Below are 22,379 nucleotides of genomic sequence, written 5' to 3'. Positions count from 1 at the left end.
TGAAATTCAACATTAAAGAGTTGGAATAGCAAAATATGATAGTAATAACTAAAGTGTCCATCGGTGAAGGAGTGGATCAATAAACTGGTATATTCACAAAATGGCATCTTAGAAGAACTAGTTACACATAACATGGGTGAATCTTAATATATATACAACTTTAAAATATTGGAATGTTAAGAACCAACTTGAAGACACTCCTGTTGGCCAAATTATGGGCAATTTGAGCATCAAAATCAACAATGACAATAATGGACCCACTGAACAAAATAGGAATATGCAAATCTTCAATTGCATAAATAATGGAAAGAAAGGAAAACACAGTAGAATGTCAACCCAGGAATGTAGAGGGAATGATAAAGAACATTGGGCAATCACTATTGAGGAGGATGATACAGCAGGAGTCTTCAATGAATACTAAGGCTGACGTGGGGAAGTTTGATAAGGAATAGGATATTGGCACAATCTTGGAGTGCTTCCCCATGAAATACTAAGCAGTTATAGAGGGAGAAATAGTGAATCAAAGTAGCCAGCAAAATCAGGAGATGGAGGTTTTATCATCAGTGTTGGGAGGAGTCTACATCTGTGCCTACTGGTAAGATGCAGAGAAAAGCGATGCATCTTTTTAATGGTATTCCTTGTATTAGAGGACCCAGGTGGTAAGTCATCCCAGAGAATATAAGACCCATTCTCCCCTACATCCTTCTGGAACTGATGATAGAGGTCATATATGCTAGACAAAGGTTCTACCACTGAGCTACATCCTCAGCTCAAGGTCTAAAACTTCCAGACATGAAAGATGAGAAACTGCTCCAGATGAAAATTCTGATGAAACATGACAGCCAAAAGCAACATGTATTCTTGTATAGCCTTCTGGACCAAAAAGGAAAAGGACATTGTTAAGACCATGGACCAAATGTGGAGAGACTCCATAGGCTGGATGGTAGCCCTGTAGCACTATTAATTTCCTCAAGTGGATGATTGTTTGATATTATGTAGGAGAATTTCCCTGTTTGGGGGAATATACACAGTGAAGTGTTCAGGAGTGATGAGATATCATATTTTTGGATTGCTTTCTTGGCCTTCAGAAGGTCCATTAAAAGATTATTAACCAGAGATACATTCACACACATGCATGCAAGCACAACCACAGTGAGTAATAGAGTAAATGTAAAACTATTATTTGGGAATCTGGGTGAAAGAGACAGAGTTCCTTGCACAATTTTCAAATGTTGTGCACTTGAAATTTCAAAACAAACCACTAAAATGCTCACACACACACCACTCTCCATGGGAACTCCTTGCTTAGGATACTGATTTAGCAGAATCACACTTTCTTATTTATTCAAATAAAACACAAAAGCTGTAATATTGTGGGGTTATAGGTAATAAAATTCTTAAAACTTTGGGCTGGAAATGTAGCTCAATGGTACAGCACTGTGTTTAGTCCCTGGGTTTGATCGCTAGGAATATGCACACAAATAATAAACATAAAACCATAGCACTATTGAGTAAGGCATTTCTCTGGATCTTTCCCCCAGTAGGACTTGGGTGAATTTGCAGTGAGATAGCCATCCCACTTGGGCATGACAATAAGCTAGAATTAGGACCAAGTACATGATGAAGAATTCTTCTGGAAATCACTATGAAGCTCTTCCAGTGGAGATGGGCTTACAGAGGAAGTGAAGAGCTGGTGTGGCTGTTGTGCAGAGAAGTTTCTCAGTGAGGTGGGCAGGTGGCTGGGGACCTGGCATGCTTGCTCTGCAGGCAGCTGCTCACCTTCTTGCTGGAAGTGTACATGCCTTCTGCCACTGCCTTTTCCTCTTCCACTGCCTTAAGAGGTGATGCTGTGCTGCCCTGCAAGTTTTTAGGCATCTGCTACCCGGAAAAAATGACTTTTATTCGTGTGAACCACCTTCTGAGAATCCTCTCCCAGTCTGGAGCTCATCTTTGCAGTTTGAAGCTGTTTAGGCCCCCAATTGTGTTCCAGATATCACTAGGCATAGTACTGCAGTAAGGAGCATCAGAATCTAGACCTCCATAGTGACAAGACTAATGGGGTCTTCAACATTCAAATTTACACTTATTTCCAGTACTACTTAGCAGTGACCACTGTGTATTCGTATCTTTTTTCCCTGTGTATTAATTTCTGATAGCCATTATCAGGAAGAGCAAGTACTTTTGGTAGTGGTGGTACTAGGGATTTAACCCAGAGGAGCTCCACCACTGAGTTATATGCCCAGCCCTTTTTATTTTGAGACAGTGACTCACTAAATTGCCCAGACTGGCCTGGAACTTCTAAGCCTCCTGCCTCAGGTTCCTGCATCACTGAGATTACAGGTGTGTGCCACTGAACCAGGCCACATATGGTCAACTTATTCTTTGCAAGACTGCCAAGACAATTCACTGAGAGAAAGAATAGTGTTTTCAACAAATGGAACTGGGAAAACGATATCAAGTATTGTAAAGAATGAAGTTGGGGCTGGGGATATAGCTCAGTTGGTAGAGTGCTTGCCTTGCAAGCACAAGGCCCTGGGTTAAATCCCCGCACCGCAAAAAAAAAAAAAAAAAAAAAAAAAAAAAAAAAAAAAAAAAAAAAAAAAAATTGAAGTTGATGTCATGATGTGCCTGACCCAGTGTCCAGGTGGGAACTTGAGCTTCCATTTTAGTGCTTATCATGCAGGCTGTGGTCGGTGGGGAAAACTTGGTCTCCTCAATGGAAATATGTGGTATAAAAGTGGAATCTTGCCAAGTGTGCTGGTGCACACCTCTAATTCCAGCAACTCCAGAGACTGAGGCAGGAGGATAGCAAGTTCAAGGCCAGCCTCAGCAATTTAGTGAGACCCTAAATAACTTAAGGAGACCTGTGTCAAAATAAAAAATAAAAAGGACTGGAGATGTGGCTCAATGGTTAAGCACCACTGGGTTCAATCTCTGGAACCTAAAGTGGGGGGAAAAAATGAATGAAGTTGGACCCCTGTTTTATGCTATACACAAAAATTAATTTGCAAGTAGGCCAAAGACATCAATGTAAGTAATAAAACTATGGATCTTGATTTTGCCTTGTATTGCAACTGTATATAGGTCTATCTTCTTATGAACAACCTTGTATCTTATATAACCTTGCATTCATCATTCATCTCAGTACTTATAGACACACACACACAGGCCTGGTAGCATGGGCCTCTAATCTCAGTTACTTGGGAGGCTAGAACAGGAGCATATCAAGTTGGAGGCCAGCTAGGCAACACAGGGAGACCCCCATCATAAAAAAAAAAAAAAAAAAGTAATTGAAAAATAATTTATATTCACTATTCTTTCCCTTGATTTTGAGTGTAATTCCTTGCCATAGCTATATTATCTGCTTTTGTACCAGGGAGTTCAGTGTTAGAATAAAACAAATAGGGTTCTTATGCTCAGCAGAGTTTATAATCTAACATTTCCACTAGATTACAAACTCTTTCCTTTGCCTTTTCTCTTTTCTACCTACTGTAATGCTCAATATAATAAATAATTGCTTAGTATCAGGGTTAAACCACTGAATTTTTAAATAGTTTTTTAGATGTTGATAGACCTCTATTTTATTCATTTATTTATATGTGATGCTGAAAATCAAACCCATTGCCTCACACATGCTAGGCAAGTGCTCTACCACCGAGCCACAACCCCAGTACCAAACTATTGGGTTTTGAAGTCATTCTGCTGTCCCACTCACTCAGTTCCTAGACTAGGGCCTAGCTCCTCCCAAGGGCTAGAATGCCGTTTTCCCATGGAGATACTTTAATATTTATTTACTTGTGCATTGAGCATATAAGGTACGTTAAACCTTTCTTGGAACATGACTAAATTGCAACTAATTTTAAAGTCTTTCATAAACAACTTTTTAAAATATCGAGGGCCAGTAAAGATCATTACAGTTATAGTAGACATAAAAGTAGGTGATATATTAGGCAAAAACATGAGATTAGACCATCACCTTACATCATACACAAAAGTAAACACAAAATAGAGATTTAAAGGTGAGACCTATAAAACCCTAGCACCAAAAATAAAGGTAAGACCTAAAACTCCTAAAACATATAAAGAATATGCTTCTTGGGCAATGGTTGTTTAGATAAGATACCAAAAGCACAGGCAACAAAAATAAACAAGTGGAACTACACACATCAAACCAAAAAGTTCTGAACAGCAATCAACAAAAGATGTATTAGGATAAATTATTTATAAATCATATCTGATAAGGGATTAATATCCTTACTATACTAAGAACTCATACTACAGCAAAAACCCTATTAAAAATAGACAAAGCAGCTGGGGCTGTAGCTCAGTGGCAGAGCACTTGCCGGCATGTGTGAGGCACTGGGTTTGATTCTCAGCACCACACATAAATAAATAAAATAATGGTCCATTGACAACTAAAAAAAAAATTTTTTTTAAATGGGCAAAGGAGCACACATCTGTAATCCCAGCAGCTGGGGATGCTGAGACAGGAGGATGTCTAATTCAAAGCCAGCCTCAGCAAATGCAAGGTGCTAAGCAACTCAGTGAGACCCTGTCTCTAAATAAAATACAAAATAGGGCTGGGGTTGTGGCTCAGTGTTTGAGTGCCCCTGAGTTCAATCTCCAGTACCCACCCACCCCGCAAAAATGGGCAAAGGACCTCAACAGACATTTTTCCAAGATGCCATACCAATGGCTTATAGGCATGTGAAGAGTTTCTCAGCATCAGTAATCATTAGGGAAATATAAATCAAAACCATTAGAGAGACCTCATACCACATAAATTGGCTATTATCAAAAAGACCATAAGTGTTGGCATGGATATGGAGAAAAATGAAACCCTTTTATACTGTTGCTGAAAATGTAAAATGATACAGCTATGATGGAAAATATTATGGAGGTTCCTCAAAATATTAAACCACTTAAAATCTAGCAATACCACTTTTGTATATAGTTGAAGGGAACCATGTATAAGTATCTTGAAGAAATATCCATATTGCCACGTTCACTGCAGCATTACTCACATTAGCCAAGATATAGAAACAACCTGTGTCAATCATTGGACAAATGGACAAAGAAATTGTGGTCTATGTACACAGTGGAACATTATTCAAAAAAGGAAATCTGCCATTTGCAACAAGAACTATGAACTGTGTGACAGGTATACCAAGTAAAATAAACCAAAGATAAATATTGCATATTATTTATGTAGGAAATCTAAAATAGAACTTAGAGAAACAGTATCTGGTGGTTGCAAGGGTCAGGGGTAGAGAAAATATGTACATATTGGTCTAAGGGTACAAACTTTCAGTTACAAGTTTAGAGATTTAATGTTCAGCATGGTAACTGTAGTTAATGTTTTGCACACTTGAAATTTTTTAAGGTTGATCTTAAGTATTCTCACTACACATACAAAAAAATTGGCTAAATATAGCAGTTGATAGACATACTAGTTTGAACCTGATTGTGGGAATCACTCAGAAAACATGTCAAAACATCATAATGTATACCTTAAATACAATTTTTTATTCATCAATAAAAAAATATGAACTAGGAACTCAGGCAGTATTTTCTAAGTAAAACATGCCAATAAAAAATACCTCACCCAGGCATGGTGGCATATGCCTCTAATCTCAGCAAGTAGGGAGGCTGAGGCAGGATTGAGAGTTCAAAGCCAGCCTCAGCAACTTACTGAGGCCCTAAGCAACTCAGCAAGACCCTGTCTCTATCAAAATATTTTAAAAAGGGCTGGGGATGTGCCTTAGTGGTTGTGTCCCTGAGCTCAATACCTGGTACAAAAACAACAAAAACCTCAATTTAAAAAACTGGAAAAAGTAGGCTGTGTATTTTAAACAACATTTTACTCCATTTAAAAAAGTTGCTATAGGTAGGACTGGTTTGTGGAAAGGTGTTTCTGATTACAGAACAATTATTTATGCAAAATAAGATACAAATTACCATTCTAGGTCAAAAGATGAATTTTTTAAAAAAGGAAATTTGTAATTTTCATTGTTTTTGAAAAACCATGGGACCAAAATGATTATCTAGTTATTTATCTTAAAATTAAAGCTGTCTTTTGGGAATGTTTTATTAATCACTTCATGGAAGTAGTTTCCCATTAAATTTATAAATTAGTAAAACCGGAATTTCAAAGGTTTTTACAAATGCTAATTTAAAGCAAGATATGGTTTGGTAGTTAAACCAAAATGATGGGTGATACCTAAAATGGAATTTCAGAAAGATAACAAAAAAATAATTATGAAAGAAAAGGTCATAAAGCAGTTATTAGTAGACTTTACTACCCAAAAAAGCAACCAACACCTTCCACCCCCATTATAGATTGGAATAGCTAGAAAAGTGTTAAGAAACAGGCTTAGGGTAAAAAAGATTAGAAAATAGTGATTTATATAAATTAAAAATGATTTTGCACTTTGATTACTGAACATAAAAAGTGATCTTTTTCTTTTCTCTATTACTATTTTTGCTTTTTCTATTTAGTTATACCTGACAGCAGAATGCATTTTGATTCATTGTACACAATTTTCATTTCTGTTTGTACAGTCACACCATTCATGTAATCTCACATGTACCTAGGGTAATGTTCGTTTCATTCCACTATCTTTCCTTCCCCCTGCCCTATCCCCATTCCTCATTTCCCTCTACACAATCCAAATTTGTTGGGGGCTGTGCCATGTTGGCGGGGCCGGGATGGCGCCTGATCACATCGGCAACGAGGAGGTTAATTGACATAAGCACACTCAGGTGATTTTCTCCACCACGCACACAATGTATGCGCATGTGTTCTCGAGCACTAATTGCCTGCTGGGAGTATCTCGCCTAATCTTTGCGTGAGAGGCGTGGCCCTGCTCTCCGCGTCCTGGAGGTGATATAAGCGTAGGCGGAGCGAGACAGAGACGCAGCAGCCATTACCAGAAAAGCTAGTAGAAGAAGACACACGCGGGGCAGCAGCCAGAGGGAACAACATGCCACAGCAGCCATTAGCAGAAGAAAAGCAGTAGCAGAAGACAGGCAGCGCGGCAGTAGCCAGAGAAGACATGTCACAGCAGCCATTAGCAAAAAAGCCAGAAGAAAGAACACAGCAGCGAGTAGGGGCAGCGGCGGAAGGCAGATTGCGGAATGGAGAACTGAGACACATCACTAGGGCACCTTAGGTTACAGGATGCAGGACTTTAAGGCGTGGCAGGCCTCTCTCCTTCTAAGCTCTAAGAAAAGCCTGTCTTTCTTTCAAAGTTTCTCTCTTAAGCAAAGTTTCTTTCTCTCTGATAAGCGGGGTCTCTCTCCTCTCAAAGCAAGTAAACCTCATTTCCTCTATCCTCTATAAACAAGCAAGAAAGCAGGGCACCAAAGAGAAAGAAGTGCCTCAGTTTCCACTCCACCACCCATAAGACCCGTGCAAGTTGTTGCTGCAGGCGGTGACAAATATCCACGGATTTTGGAACCGCAAAGAGCCAGCGACACAAATTTTCTCCATTCTTCCTTTACCTGCACCCCCCGCTCCATTATGTATCAGCATCTACTTATCAGAGAAAACATTTGGCCTTTGGTTTTTTGGGCTTGGCTAATCTCACTTAGCATGATATTCCCCAACTCCATCATCCATTTACCTGCAAATGCCATAATTTTATTCTTCTAAAAAGTGATCCTTGCTTTTCTTCCACAGAAACAATCAGATGTCCTGTCCAATAAAAGGTTAGGGTTCATGATACTGGGGATCTGAAGAGGAGGCGGTAACCCTCATTCGCTCCTATCCAGCTCCTCACAGCCTTGGAAGCAAAACACATTTACCGTCTTGCACTGCAGTCCCATCAGTTTACAATACTAGGTTTGAGCAGCTCACCACTTTCAGTGCTGCATGGTGTGCATTAGGGAACTCCTACCACCTCACAGCAGGGAAATAATTTATAATAATCAGTCTTAGGATGGAAATGAATCTCAACACCAGCAAAATGTCTATAATCTCCAAATTTACCAATTTGAAGATTGTAGAAATCTCAGCAAAATCTCATTTCCTCAGATTTCAAGTAAATTGTTCTTATTTGGTGAACACCAAATGGCTTTTAGTGGGATCCTGTCTCAAAAAGAGCTGAGGTTGTAGCTCAGAAAGCAGAATGTTCCTGGGTTCAATCCCCAGGACCTGCCACCAACACACAAATCTATTTTTTTTTTAATGTAAATATAATACAAACCTAGCTAAAGCTAAGTCTTTTTTTCCCCTCCAATTTATGCTGAAAAGACTAAGATGTTAGAAAATAAGGAATAAATAAAACAAGCACAGTGGTATGTGCCCACATCCCCAAATACTTGAGAGGCCAAGGCCTCTTGAATAACAAGTTCAAAGCTGGACTTGGCAACTTAGCAAAACCATTTTAAAATAAAATTTTTAAAAAGGGACAGGAATGTAGAACACTTGCTGAGCATGCACAAGGCAGAGGGAGGGAGGGAGGGAAATAACCAGTTATCACAAGCTGTGAGTTGTTGTAGGTACGTCATTATTTATATTCCTGTATCACAGTCATGTTCTGAAGTCGTCAGACCAGCATTACTTTTATTTATTTTTTGCACTGCTAAATATGGTTGTCTTTATTTTCTTTTTCCTTGCCCAGCCCTAACTAAACATAAAATAAAACTACAGGACTGAAATTAACAACCCATTAAAATCAGCAGTAAGTTATGAAAATCATTAAGTTTTTTCAAGTAATTAAGAATAAATTATTTAAAGTATACAAAGTCCAAACAGCTGGTGGTAAGATCTTCAGGAAGGCTTCCCAGGATAAGAGAAGACCAAAGGAAAACCTTTGAGTTTGAAAGACACATGACATCAAAGTGCAGGCTAGAAATTTCTCCTTGAAGAAAGTAACATTTCTGAAAACATTTATAAGAGCAACAATAGCATCTGCACTGTGGGATTGTGAAGACGGCTTGTAGAAAATGGAAGCAAATCTTTAAAATGAGACAAGAGCTGAACTTAACAATGTTAACTACAATGGTGTGTCCATACGGATATCAGATGGTTAAAAGCTGAAAAAGGTAATGATTCTAAAAGAAAACAAAAACAGCATTTGTTCTAGCTCAGACCTCATTCATTTTGTGTACTATAGCGAGGTGTGAGGTGTTTTATCATTAGCAAGTGCTGCATCAAAATACATGATTTTTCCGTGTATTTCTACACTATAAAAGATATTTATGTTTACTTATGGATAAGTTTTAAAGAGATGTCATTTTTGGTTTTTCAACACCTAAAGTTATATAAATGCTGTGGCTCAGACCTTGGCCTGCTAATCTGAGTGCACAACTCTTCTAACCCATGCAGTCTCAGGTACATGGAGCTTTTTCCTTCTGGCTCCCCAATCCATACTCAGAGGCCTTGTGTGATAGAGGCCGTCATGCATGGGCTGCCCCTCTGCAGCCCCTAGGCCGTGGGCTGGTGAAATGGCGGTTGGGTGCCCTAGGGCTAACAGTACAGGATAAGATTAGCTTGTTTTACATGGAATCTAACAGAAAGCTGAGCTGCGTGATGATCCTTTTGAAAAATATTAAATAAATTTGGGTTTGTTTTGTTTTTGTTTTAAAGAATTGATCAGGGCTGGGGTTGTAGCTCAGTGGCACAGCGCTTGCCTAGCATGTGCGAGGCACTGGGTTAGATTCTCATCACCACATATAAAGATCCATTGCTAACTAAAAAAATATTAAAAAAAAAAAAAAAAGATTGATCACCCGCAGGCTTCATGATAAGCTGTCCCAGGCTGAGTTTTAATAGCTCCTTAGCTATTCAAGATTAATGCCTGATTATCTTTTCTTTACTGTAGGTTTGATTTTGTTCCTAGGGCCAATAAAGCTCAGGAAGGGTTCATCACCCCATCTTTAAAATGTGTCTACTCAGTGTAGTATGAGCAAATTAGACAAAGAGGATGGAATCTCCAATGCCCTATTTGGAAATCAACTAAATCAAATTGAGATAATTTCACACGAGTTTTCCATTGCCATTAGAAATTGTGATTTTTTCCAATATGAATATTCTGAATATATTTGTTCTGCTGGGGAGGCTCTACCCCACTTTTTGCTAAGTATTTGCTTAAATACAGGTCTTTTGACCCTTTTGTTCAAGTAGAGTTTTGTTTAAATAGGAGACTGCATCATGAACCCAATTTAGGAGATTGCACTGAATTGGCCCAGTGAATATTTTGCCCTGCAGTGTCATGCTGGGTTCTAGGAAGTGAATGAAAGTTTGACACTGGCACTGGAGTAATTCTCACCATTCTCAATACTCTGAAGACTGCTGTGGTCATCAATGTCACTGATGCTGGTGGTACGTATATTGTCTATTCACCATGGGAGAACTCTGCACTTTCAACATCCACTTCAGTCTCCTCTCGCTCTGAATCAGAGGGATCTGAAAAAAATAGTTGATCCAATGTCCACCTCTTGATGACCCTGCAGCTGGTTCCAGTCGCTGCTTTAAAAATCTCCGTTCTTGTTCTGAGTTCTCAAGCTGGTACTGGCTTTCCTTTCAGCTTCAAGTTTCTCGATGTGTGCTTTGGCTTTACTGAGCAAACCAAGTGTTGTGCACCTGGTGCAGTCTGGTCCTAGTGGAATCTGAACTTTTTAAGCATTCTAAACACAGGCGCAGATGAGCTCATCGGTTCCTTTCCAGTTCATTGTGTGTAGATCTGTCGTCAATGCTGGAGGTGCTGCTCCTGCTGCTGCATTTCTGTGCCTAGCTCTGTGGGTTCGGCATGGAAGGGAATGATGTGGCGTAGCCATGTTCCCACTCTCACTTTGGGTACTCCAAGCGTTGATCTCGCACCTGCTCCATGGGCACTGCGGGTGGTGACCCGGCTTCTTTGCACTCAGGTCTCTGGTGGAGAGGAAGCACCGCAGGAGGCTACAGCCCCATGCCACCCCAAGACAAGTTTGGCGCCCCCAGATAAGTGCGGTGGGCTGGTGAGCTAGCTCTGCGGCAGTTAGGTGAGCTCTCTGCAACCCTGCCCCCTCTGCCTCTGCCAAGCCCCCCACGCCCCAGTATTACTTTTATAAAATACTATTTTCTCTCTCTCTCTTTTTTTAACCTAGATTGAGGTGATGATGTTTGTTGCTGCAGAATTGGGGATTGAACCCAGTTCTCACATACCCGCCAAGTGCTCTAACACTGATCCCCAATTCAATGAGAAACCTTTTAAAAAATGTACTCACTATTACACAAATATTGCTGTGATTTTTATTCAATTTCAAATCCTGATTAGAATAAAAGCAGTGAGAATGAAGCTTTACAAACATTGCAAAATTACTACATCATCGTGATATGGCTTTACTTTATACACAGAAGAAAAAAATAACATTAGAATTAAGGCAACAACAACATGTGCGAAGGGAGCACATTACCCTGACAGTCCTTGGTAAAAAGCTGTTTTGGTTAATTGGTAGCTGAGACTGCTGCATGCGGGTCAGTCATTGTTCTAAAGGATAAGCTATGAATAGCTTCTTTCCTTTAAAAAAAAAAAAAAAAAAATCCCTTCTACTGACCCACAATGGCCAGAAGCAGCTTTCGGTAATCTCCACTTGTATCACTTGCAATCATTGTGCCCAAGGTCTTCTGATACATCTGAGTGAACATCTGTTTTATTTGTACAAGGTCAATCTGCATAAGAAATGAGAGGTTAGAAAAAAAAAATCTGTCAAAAGAAAACTGGTATTTACTATAATGCTTAATAATCATAAGATCTTAATAACCAATATGTGGGGAAGGGGGAAACACCTAGTGACTGACATTTTCTAGCTGACATTCATACCGAGATTAGCAGTACCCAGTGAAAGTCTGATTCACTGTTCTGTAAAATACTGGGTAAGGGTGATATTCATGTCAAATATTATTCCAAATATATCAGTCATTTAAAGAAAAGGTGGCTATGATAGAATAAGCCATTTGATAATAGTATGAGTCCTATCACAAACAAAGAATGTAGTAAGTGTTGAAGAGGATGTTAAGAAATGGAAACAGTTATACATTGCCGGTGGCAATGTAAAATGATACAACTGCTATGGAAAACAATATGGTGATTCCCCAAAATAAAAAAAGCCACAGAATTATATCATTCAGTAACTCCATTTCTTGGTAAATAAGAAAAAAGTGAAAGTAGGAACCTGAACAGATTCTACATTCATCTTCATAGCAATAGTATTCACAGTTGTTAAAAGGTAGAAGCTAGCCAAGTGTGCGAAGACAGAAAAGGTGGTATATAGATACAATGGAATATTAAAAAGGGAAAAATTTCTGAATCATGAAGACACTAAGCTAAGTGAAAAACAGCCAGTCACAAAAGGTCAAATACTATTATTACACTCATAAGAGGTAGCTAGCACAGTTAGACATAGGGACAGAAAGTTGCATGGTGACTTCCGGTGGTTGAGAGAGAAGAGGTTAGGGAGTTACTGTTTAATGAGAAAAACAGAATAAAGCACAATATTAACTTTTCATGCTGTGAGTGGCGCCTACAATACTGAAACATGAAATTTTCAGTTTCACAAGAGGAAAAAAGTTCTAAGGTGGATGGTCAAAATGGTTACACAACAATGTGAATATATTTAATGCCACTGAATTGTACACTTAAAAATGGTAAATTTTGTGTTATGTGTATTTCATCACAACTTTTAAAAAGTTCCTAGAGAATTTAAGCATACACACACAAAATATTTTTTTAAATATCATATACTGGTTGGTTTTGTAAAAAATGATCTAGCTTCCCTAGTATTATTTAGTAGTGCATATTTTCTCACAACTAAAAAATTTCAGGGCTGAGGCTATAGCTCAGTGGTAGAGTATTTGCCTAACATGAGGCCCTGGGTTCAATCCCCAACAAGGCCCCCCATAATAATAATAAAACATATATATATATATACACACACACATAAATACATACATACATATAAATACATTTATATATGCACATACATATATATAAAGTAAAAAATCCTTGAAGCTATATTTGGGTAAAGAAAATGGTGATCCCTTATAATGAAGAAGGGACACTAAATTTCAATCAACTTTCATACCCAATATGATTAATCTACATTAGTTTTTCATGTAATTTTGTACATAAGCAAAATGTAAAAAAAAAACAAGCCACGGGCTAGGACTGTAGATTAGTGATAGAGCACCTGCCTACCACATGTAAGGCCCTGGGTTTGACTCCAGCTCAGCAAAATAAAGTGAATAAATGAATGAATAAACGAACAAATAAACAAAAGCAAGCAAACAAGCCAGGCACGGTGGCACATGCCTATAGTCCCAGTTACTCAGGAGGCTGAGGCAGAAAGATCGTTTGAGCCCTGGAATTTGGGGGCCAGCCTGAACAACACAGCTTAACTCCCGTTTCTTACAAAAATTAAATTAAAAATAAATATCTTCTAACTTGCCATGAAATTAGTACAGACCTGCTCGAACAGGAACATTTCTCGGTGGTGTTTTTATTCAGGGATTTGTTCACTATTGTAGGCCTCTCTCAAAAAATGAGGAAAGTGAATACTAAGACAAAAGCAGTGATAAAGAGGGCTCTTTCTTACAATATTCCTGAAGGGTTCATAACCAACTAAGGAACTTTTAAAGAAGCTAACATTCAAAATCAAGTAAGGCCAAAAAGACAAAAAGAGAAAGTGCTGCTTTGTCTCTCACCTCACTTCGAGAGACCACTATCCTGACCAGGGTGGAGTCATCTGTGCCGGCACCTTTCATAGAATAGTACAGCCGTTCAGCGAAGAAGGCAGGACGATTCAGGGCACACTGCACTGTAAGTCAGAGATGCTTCAGCCTAAAATCATGACTTAAAACCATTTACCCCTCCAGCTTCATTTATCACTTCTAGCCTGGCTTTATCTTCCACATAATCATCTTAGAAATCTCAGAGGAGTTGAAGATGTAAACCCCCCTTAGTTTTTCTCAGTATCTTTCTTTCTAGCTGCATCATAGAAGCTACCTTCATTTCCTGAAGATTCTCTAATGAAACATTTTTTCCTCTATAAACGCACTGATTTAGTTTCATTATATTTTCTGCCTTACAATGGGAAAATCTGTAAGAAGCATGCCCCAGTAATATCTTAAAAGAAATAATAACAAAATTCTGTAAGTCAAGGATATCGTTTGGCTGAAAGTAAGATAAGATTTGAGCAGAGTTCAAAATAATGCTCAGAAATCTGACATTTCTCTAGAAATTCACTTTGCAGAGTTTCCTCCTACAGATAGATGGTAGGGGTGTACTAACTGTACATTTACCACTTTTGCTACAATTAGGATAGTAATATTTGTACGACACTCCATTGCTAATACTAATGTGTTACTCTCCTTAATCCTGTAGTATCCATGGGAACAAAATTTCAATTTCATTAGACATCGGGGCGTTTAGATCACCAGAAGCTGGTTGTTTAATTTCAAAAGGAAAAAGGGTCTCATTGGGCTGAGTAATTAAAAAATGTATTTGAGGGTTCAAAAATGTTTGGTGGTACCAGTAGTTCCTTAAGGCTTTCACATTTACCTTAAAGAAGTGCTATAATCTACTGGATCTTCTTGAACAGTTCTTAGGAAAATATATTAAAGTTGAATAATCTCAAAACAACCATTCACAGGAAATTACAAATAAAAACATATAATTAATTCATTTTCTGCCTAAGCTGATGCCAGTGAAACTTGATTATCATCACTTAACGGGAACAACTATTCAAACCCCTATTCATTTAAAAACAAAACCAAGCAAAGCACAAAAATATCTTACAGATGGTCTTCAAACCACTTTCAACATATCCGGAAAACTCGCGGCCCACACTGCTTAACAAATCTCGATTAGACATCTGTCAACAAAAATTATAGGGTTAAATATTTTCACATCTTAAAAAGACACCAAATATTCAGAAGAAAAGCTCATACCCTGGAATAAGCCTCCATGGTAGCTTTCAGCTGAGGAAAGCTTCTTGTGGCAAGGATCATGTTAAAGCAAGATTCATCTGTCCCTAATCTCCCCTCACCAGCCTGATAGAGACGCTGAGCATCATCTTGAGCCATTTGGTGGTTTACACTCTGATTCTCATCACGATTTCCCTGCAAAAAACAGAAGGCATAAATTGGAATAAAGAATAGTGCTATTGAAAACATTTTTTTTTTGCATTCGTGTAACATTTGGATTTAGAGAGAAATTTATTAAAGATTAAGTCATCATGTATATCTTTCATTTCCAAAGAAACTGCAGTAGTGCACCTAGTTCTGTGTTGTATTGTTTTAGATTTTACAGTAAATGATCATAGTGTAATGAGGTTATTTTAAAACAAGAGGTTTCAAGACAGGTACAGTGGCACATGCCTATAATCCCAGCAACTTAGAAGGCTAAGACAGGAGGATCACAAGTTCAACGACAGCCTCAGCAACTTAACAAAACTTTGTCTCAAAATCAAAACTGTAGTTCAGTGTTAAAGTGCCTCTGGGTTCAATCCCTGATACAGGGGGGAAAAAAAAGGAATTTTAGGGTTCTGAGAGTCAAACAATAAAAAATTTAAACAAAAATATTTCTACTAGGAGAAACAAACTACCAAATAACTCAATTATAACTCTCCTAAACTGGGATTTAAAAAACATCAATATGCACTGTATTAAATTCCCCTTATGTTCATTCATGAAACTAAAGGTTCCTGCCCTCAAGGAATTTAAGTCTATGGAGGTAAGATATAATATGAAAACTTCATAAACTTTTCCTTCATTCAAGTATAAGCATTTAAATTTTTTTTAGTTGAAGAACCTTTGTTTATTTATTTATTTATGTGCTGTGCTGTGAATCAAACCCAGTGCCTCACACATGCTAGGCAAATGCTACATACACCACTGGGCTACAACCCCAGCCCCACAAGTATAATCTTAATTCAAGGCTGCTCTTTAGAGGTTTGGTGTCTTTAGAGGTTTGGAAAGATGCTCCCGCAAAGTGAAGAGTGTTTTCTAAGTAGTACTTGGCACAAGGAATATGTAGAGGGATATTTTAAATGGGTAACTGAACATAGCACAGAAAAAGATGCTCAGGAAAATTTCCCTGACCACTGCCTTTGGACTCACACCCAAAATACAGTCCCCTTTTCTAGGAGGCTACTCCTCTACTCAAACCCTGGAAAGTATGCCTGGGCTTGAACCCTGCCTGCATAAAGAGAAACTCGGCACCTCATGTAAAATCTTAATATCACTTTTTTACCATTATCGGTTCCTGTTTTCTTCCTTGTTCTTTCTAAATGCTAAATTACTTCCCTGCTGTTACTCTGTTGTTCGAGAATTTAATTCCCCTCAACCCATCTGTTTGATTTTTCTCATTTCCATATCTCTTAACTTTTGCACTTTCTCCAATTACCTCCTTGGGTTTCAAGAGTCCCTCCTTCTACTTTTAGATCCCTCAAGACATGTGCACTAGTAGGACAGCCAATAACTCCTTACACTGAATCTGTATGCTAGTCTTTTGTATCATCTCTTTCTCAAACAAACCCTCAACCTTTCTGTATTTTTCTTTTTACAGACTGCATTTTGATTCATTGTACACAAATGGGGTACAACTTTTCATTTCTATGGTTGTACACACTGAAGATTTCAGACCATTCATGTAATCATATATGTACATGGGTAATGATATTTGTCTCCTTCCCCCTCATTTCCCTCTACACAATCCAAAGTTCCTCCATTCTTCCCTTGCCCGCCCCCACCCCCGTTATATATCAGCATCTACTTATCAGAGAAAACACTGGGCCTTTTTTTTGGGCTTGGCTTATTTCATTTAGTATGATATTCTCCAACTCCATCCATTTACCTGCAAACACCATATTTTATTCTTCTTTATGGCTGAATAATATTCCATTGTGTATAACTACCACAGTTTCTTTATCCATTCATCTACTGAAGGGTATCTAGTTTGGTTCCACCAACTAGCTATTGTGAATTGAGCTGCTATACACATTGACGTGCCTGGTTACCGTAGTATGCTGATTTTAAGTCCTTTGGGTATAAACCGAGGAGTAGGATAACTGGGTCAAATGGTGGGTCCATTCTAAGTTTTCTGAGGAATCTTCATACTGCTTTCCATAGTGGCTGCACCAATTTGCAACTCCACCAGCAATGTATGAGCACACCTTTTCCCCACATCCTTACCAACACCTATGATTGCTTGTATTCTTGATAATAGCCATTCTAACTGGAGTGAGATCACTCTTAAGGTGTTTTTTTTTTTCTGTTTTGTGGTGCTGGGGATTGAACCTAGGGCCTTGTGCATGTGAGGCAAGCACTTTACCAACTGAGCTATATCCCTAGACCTTTAAGGTGGTTTTGAATTGTATTTCTCTAATTACTAGAAATGTTAAACACTTTTTCATTCCAAATACCTGTTTGGAGTATTCTGTCACTTCTGCAGCACATTTGAGAAATTGAATTAAGGAAGATGCTAATCATGGTATTAATATGAACTCTGAAACATTTTTTGCATTTCTAGCTCTCCTTACATACTTCTCACTCACTCTAGCATGTCTGTGACAGTCCTGCGTATCTTCAGTTGGTCCAATATAACCGGCAGGACACTGCTAAACTTAAATGTACAGTTTTATCCCCATCCTAGTCACGAGCCTAAAGCTGGGTTCTGTTTCCATGAAATCTTGTTAATTTCTGATTTCTTACAAAATCCAAATTTGCAGAAATAAATCCCAGTAGTAACTCAAAGAAACCTGTATACCAAATTTGTGCTATTCCTCTGAAAGATGGCAATACTCCAAGGTGGCTAAATATTAAAATGAGTAAGAATGCTCATTAGAAATTGGCAGTAAAGTATGTTCCCTCTAATACACACATTCACGCTATGCTCACCTGGCACATGGATACAAGTAAACGTTCAAAATGTCCTGATGTATCTGACTTAATGTCCTTTTCAAGGTCTCGTCCAAATTCTGATTGATAACATCTGACAATTTCTCGGATTTCTTGATTTGTTCTTGTACACAAAATCTCAATCAATACACGTTCCTGAGTTCCTGCTCCCTACATGAAATGAAGAAAAGGGTAAATTACATACAAGAAAAGCAAAATCTTAATTTTTAATTACTAAAAGTAATTATATTTTACTGTTCCATGAAATACTTGTCTTCTAGAACTGAAAAACTATTTCAGATATGAAAATTCAGAACCACTGTAATTTGTGGGGTTTTACATAAGAAATAGAATAAAATGCAGTTAATGACAAAGTACCTGCATTGCATTCCGTAAACTCCAGGCATCATAATATGTAGGAGGCATGAACAGGGCAAGAATCAGTTCTTCCATATTTCCACTCAATTCTGACTTGAGATCTTTGATTAAATCCTGTTTAATTACAAATGTAAGATAAGCATACATATGCTCCAAATTTTATCACTTAAAGCTTTTAAGAAAAATATGAAAAAATGAAATGGAATTGCTTTAGAAAAACCCGAATTTCAAATCTGAAATTAGCAAATCTGATATAGTTATACTAAGAAATAATACATATGTTGGAAATGTGTTACATTTGAGCAGATAAGTATTATTCAACCTATGAACATTTGAGAAATTCTGCAGTTCAAAGATGAGGAATACACGGAATAAATAAAAACTCAGATTAACAATATGATAAACAGATATTTACTTAGTACAAAAAACTGGTTCTATGAGGAAGTAGAAGTCATCATCATTTTGCTCTCACTTGGAAAGATAAACATCTAAAAAGAGAATACATGCCAACTCATACTCCAGCACCAGACATGGAGCACAGAAATAAACAGAAAAAGTTGAAACATGAAAGTTTTAAAGGACTAGAGAGCTCAGAAAAAGCTTTTCGTTCAGATTTTGCAGATACTTAAGACAATTAGCAGGCAAAGAAAAAAGAAAAGGGTATTTCAGGCAGAAAGATGGAACATAAACAAGGAAAAGAGGAGTGGTTCCCAGCATTAAAATCATCCATACAGCTTCTTTAAAAATTCATGTCCAGGGCTAACACTTAGAAATTCTTTGTGTTTTTAAGTTCTAAAATTCTTGATGGTGTTCAGTTACATTTGAGAATCACTATGCAAGAATGAGCAAAGATTGCTCAATAGAATAATAAAGACAACTGATTTTGTTAGATAAGAAGGTTTCATAGCAAACTAAATTGTGGATTACTTTCTGGGAGGAGCCACTGGAAACTTTTATGCAAGAAGATAGTATTGATATAAATAGCAACAAAATACAGGATGGACCATGGCAACAAATAGGCTATACATGACAACATTTAGGCTATTGAAATATGTAGTTAAGTAGTAATAAAGACCTGGACTTGAGCTGCGAGTGTAGCTCAGAGGTAAAGCACTTGTTTAGTGTAAGTTTGATCCCCAGCATCATGAAAAAGTGAGAGAGAGAGAGAGAGAGAGAGAGAGAGAAAGAAAGAGACAAAGACAAGAAGAAAGAGACAGACAGGAAGAAAGGCAGGCAGGCAAGCTTGGACTTAGGCAGTAGCAATGGAAATAAAGTATACAAAAGACATTTTAAAAAGTCATTTTATAGAATAAAACTTAGTAAATAAAATTGTTAGAACAAGGTAGTCCTGGCATATAGAAGGTCCTGAATAAATATGCACTGGCTAATTGATAAATATGGAGTAAAAAATGACTCCACAGTATTCAAGAAGAATCATTTTACTAATAAGTCACGAGACAAGATAGCCAGGATAAGGAAAATAAGTTGTAAGTTTAGTTTTAATTCTAACACAATATCTGAGAAAATTCAAGATAGCATAGCACTGACTAGATACGAACTTAAGAAATTCCTAACATGGAAAATCTAAGAAAAGTGAATCTGATACTGAACTTATTTAAGGAAGTCTAAGGCTTGTGTTTGCACACTCAATCTTAAGAATAAAGATATGTATATGGCTTAGTGGTAGAGTGTTTGCCTAGCATGCATGAGGTCCTGGGTTTGATCCCCAGCACCTGCCCTCCCAAAAAAAAAAAAAAAAAAAAGGTAACAGTAGTAGTGAATCTGGGTTGGGCAGAGGGAAAGGCAGAGTAGAATATGCAAGGCTTGATTGAGGAACCACTACCCCATTCTGAGAAAAGTAAACTGGATGCAGAAGATACTAGGAAATTTTGAGGACTCCTGTATAAATAGGTTAGCAGTGCTGCTCAGTTTTTCTCATTAAATCTGAAGAAGGATGGCACTTGTTAGACTTGCTGGATTTAATCAATGATCATCCATTCAGCAAATATTAAGAAGTTACTTGCTATTGCACACTTGGAAGTGTAGGCACAGTGATGAACACAACATGGATTGTCTTAGGGAAGCTCCGCAGTTTTTTGTTGTTGTTTTAGTGGGGGGGTCCTATGAGATTGGTGATACAAAGTGATTGGTTTTACAAAGTGCTATGGGGCCAGAGTGGAAGGAACAGTTAAATTCTGCCCAGAGCAATGACAGAAATATCAGAGTAGTAGATATTCAAACCCAGTCTTGAAGTTGTTGGTCATGCAGAAAAAAAAGGTGTAATAGGCTAGGACACAGCATGGTACAAAACACAGAAGTATTAGAGACCACAGAGAATGGCAAGTATTTCCATAATTTTTTTTTTTTTTGTACTGGGAATTGAACCCAGGGGCACTTAACCACTGAGCCACATCCCCAGCCCTTTTTTGTATTTTATTTAGAGTTGGGGTTTCACTGAGTTGTTTAGGGCCTCCCTAAGTTGCTGAGGCTGGCTTTGAACTTGAGATCCTCCTGCTTCAGCCTCCCAAGTCACTGGGACTACAGGTATGCGCCACCACATCCAGCTCCATGTAATTTTTTTAAGTTTGCTTTAATGTTGTACAAAAAAGTTTGAGTACAACCAAAAGTAAATAAACACTATTACAATTGTTTACTTCACTCTCTAGTTCCTCATATTAACTTTACTATTCAAACAACAGAAAGCAGGTGGCAATTTAGGGATTGGGAAAGGGATAAAATCAAAAAAACTTTACTCAAATGTTTATTCTTCTACACTGTGTATAGTTGTGCTCACAGACAGCTTCTTTTACTTCTCCTCAGCTGCAGGTACTCAGATGTATCTAAAATTGAACATGTTCAACAGCTGAGGAAGAGGAGAAATGATGGGTCCATATGCTGGTGTATGGTCACACAAGTCGAACAATGGTGCAGCTACCAGCTTTTAAGTTTTAGGGACGGCAAACAATGCTTTCTATTGAAGTTGAACCAGAAACAATTTCTTATGTTCTTTAGGCTTTGGAATGTGTACAGGAATATATCGATATTGAGGTTCAAAATTTGGTCTCCAGGGCTAGGGAGATAGCTCAGTTGGTAGAGTGCTTGCCTTGCAAGCACAAGGCCCTGGGTTCAATCCCCAGCACCACAAACAAAAAAAAAACAAAACAAAAACAAAAAAAAAATTTGGTCTCCATCAGTTACCAATGCAGTAATCAATGACCCAATTTTTCAGGACTCCATCTTGATGACCTAGTGTCTCGTGTTAGTCCTTTAACTTTATCTTCTAGGTGAAGTTCACCATCAGGTAATTTGAAGAAAGTTTTCCCAGATGTAGCAGTAACACATGGGGTAAGTGCTCATGTATAATCAGAACCCCTTTTACAGTCCTTTTCATTCCAATTTTATCAAATTCCTCCTTCATGTGCTAAAATCTGGCTGCAACAGAGCTGTCCTTCTCATAGAGGGGTTCCTTTGTATCAAAAGTATAATTGGTAAGAGGGTACAGGTTGATTATGCACTCCAGGGTGAGGGGATTGGTCTGTTGGATGTATTTGTTGCCAAAGGGGGTCACCCGTTGGGCCAGCCCATATGCAAACGATTGGGTAGAACCACAGACATGCAGGTGAGCTCCGGAAATGGTGGGGAGCAGACAGCGGGAATCAGGGGAGACCCAGGCGCCAGTGGTTATCTGCATCCTGCTTAGCTGCTAGCGGCTGCCACTGATAGGAGAATACAATAGAAGGCGAACATATGCCAGAAGTTCATATAATTTTAATACGGAACATGCCAAGGACCAAGAATTAGGCAGGGGTTATGTAATAAGCCTTGAATTCCACTATAAGGAGATTGTGATTATGTTGATAATTTACTTTCTACTGAACAACTCTCACACACAAGATAGTATAAGGTATGACTATGAGATCAAGGACTTCTCCAGAACGAAAAAGGCTTTTAAGAGAAATACATAGTGAATACACCACTCCTGAGTCTGTAAACTAGTTGTTTCTCCACTGTACTAAAGGAACTAACAAAAATATAGCATCCAATCTGAAATGAATACAGTCTACCTGCCCCTGCTTGTGCTCACTAAAGAAAAGGATAAACACAAAAACAAAAACCCATA

The 22,379-nt window shown here is 38.1% G+C and overlaps 1 protein-coding gene and 2 pseudogenes across 5 annotated transcripts in view; all 3 read right to left on the bottom strand.

Moving 5' to 3' along the window:
- Positions 1–9,721: 9,721 nt before the first annotated feature.
- On the bottom strand, positions 9,722–10,834 carry LOC306658917 (max-interacting protein 1-like; annotated as a pseudogene). Its single transcript has 2 exons — positions 10,797–10,834; positions 9,722–10,688 (listed from the first exon to the last, which is right to left on the bottom strand). The product of its transcript is annotated as a max-interacting protein 1-like (transcript).
- A 379-nt stretch (positions 10,835–11,213) lies between these two features.
- The window catches only part of ANXA7 (annexin A7), a 33,906-nt gene continuing 22,740 nt past the window's right edge, over positions 11,214–22,379 (bottom strand). For all 3 annotated transcript variants that reach the window (XM_079137078.1, XM_079137079.1, XM_079137080.1), the window contains 6 exons: positions 18,260–18,373; positions 17,882–18,052; positions 14,933–15,103; positions 14,781–14,856; positions 13,688–13,800; positions 11,214–11,656 (listed from right to left, as the gene is read on the bottom strand). In XM_079137078.1, the coding sequence (XP_078993204.1) occupies positions 11,534–11,656; positions 13,688–13,800; positions 14,781–14,856; positions 14,933–15,103; positions 17,882–18,052; positions 18,260–18,373 (768 nt within the window). In that variant the 3' untranslated portion in view covers positions 11,214–11,533. The remainder of the gene's footprint in view (positions 11,657–13,687; positions 13,801–14,780; positions 14,857–14,932; positions 15,104–17,881; positions 18,053–18,259; positions 18,374–22,379) is intronic.
- On the bottom strand, positions 18,381–22,373 carry LOC306659524 (cleavage and polyadenylation specificity factor subunit 5-like; annotated as a pseudogene). The gene is made up of 2 exons: positions 21,453–22,373; positions 18,381–21,329 (listed from the first exon to the last, which is right to left on the bottom strand). The product of its transcript is annotated as a cleavage and polyadenylation specificity factor subunit 5-like (transcript).

Source organism: Sciurus vulgaris (genome assembly GCF_902686455.1).
Source record: "Sciurus vulgaris genome assembly, chromosome: 4".
NCBI classification, from domain to species: Eukaryota; Metazoa; Chordata; class Mammalia; order Rodentia; family Sciuridae; genus Sciurus; species Sciurus vulgaris.
The sequence above is the reverse complement of the archived record's forward strand: the minus strand, read 5'-3'. Positions and strand labels throughout refer to the sequence as shown.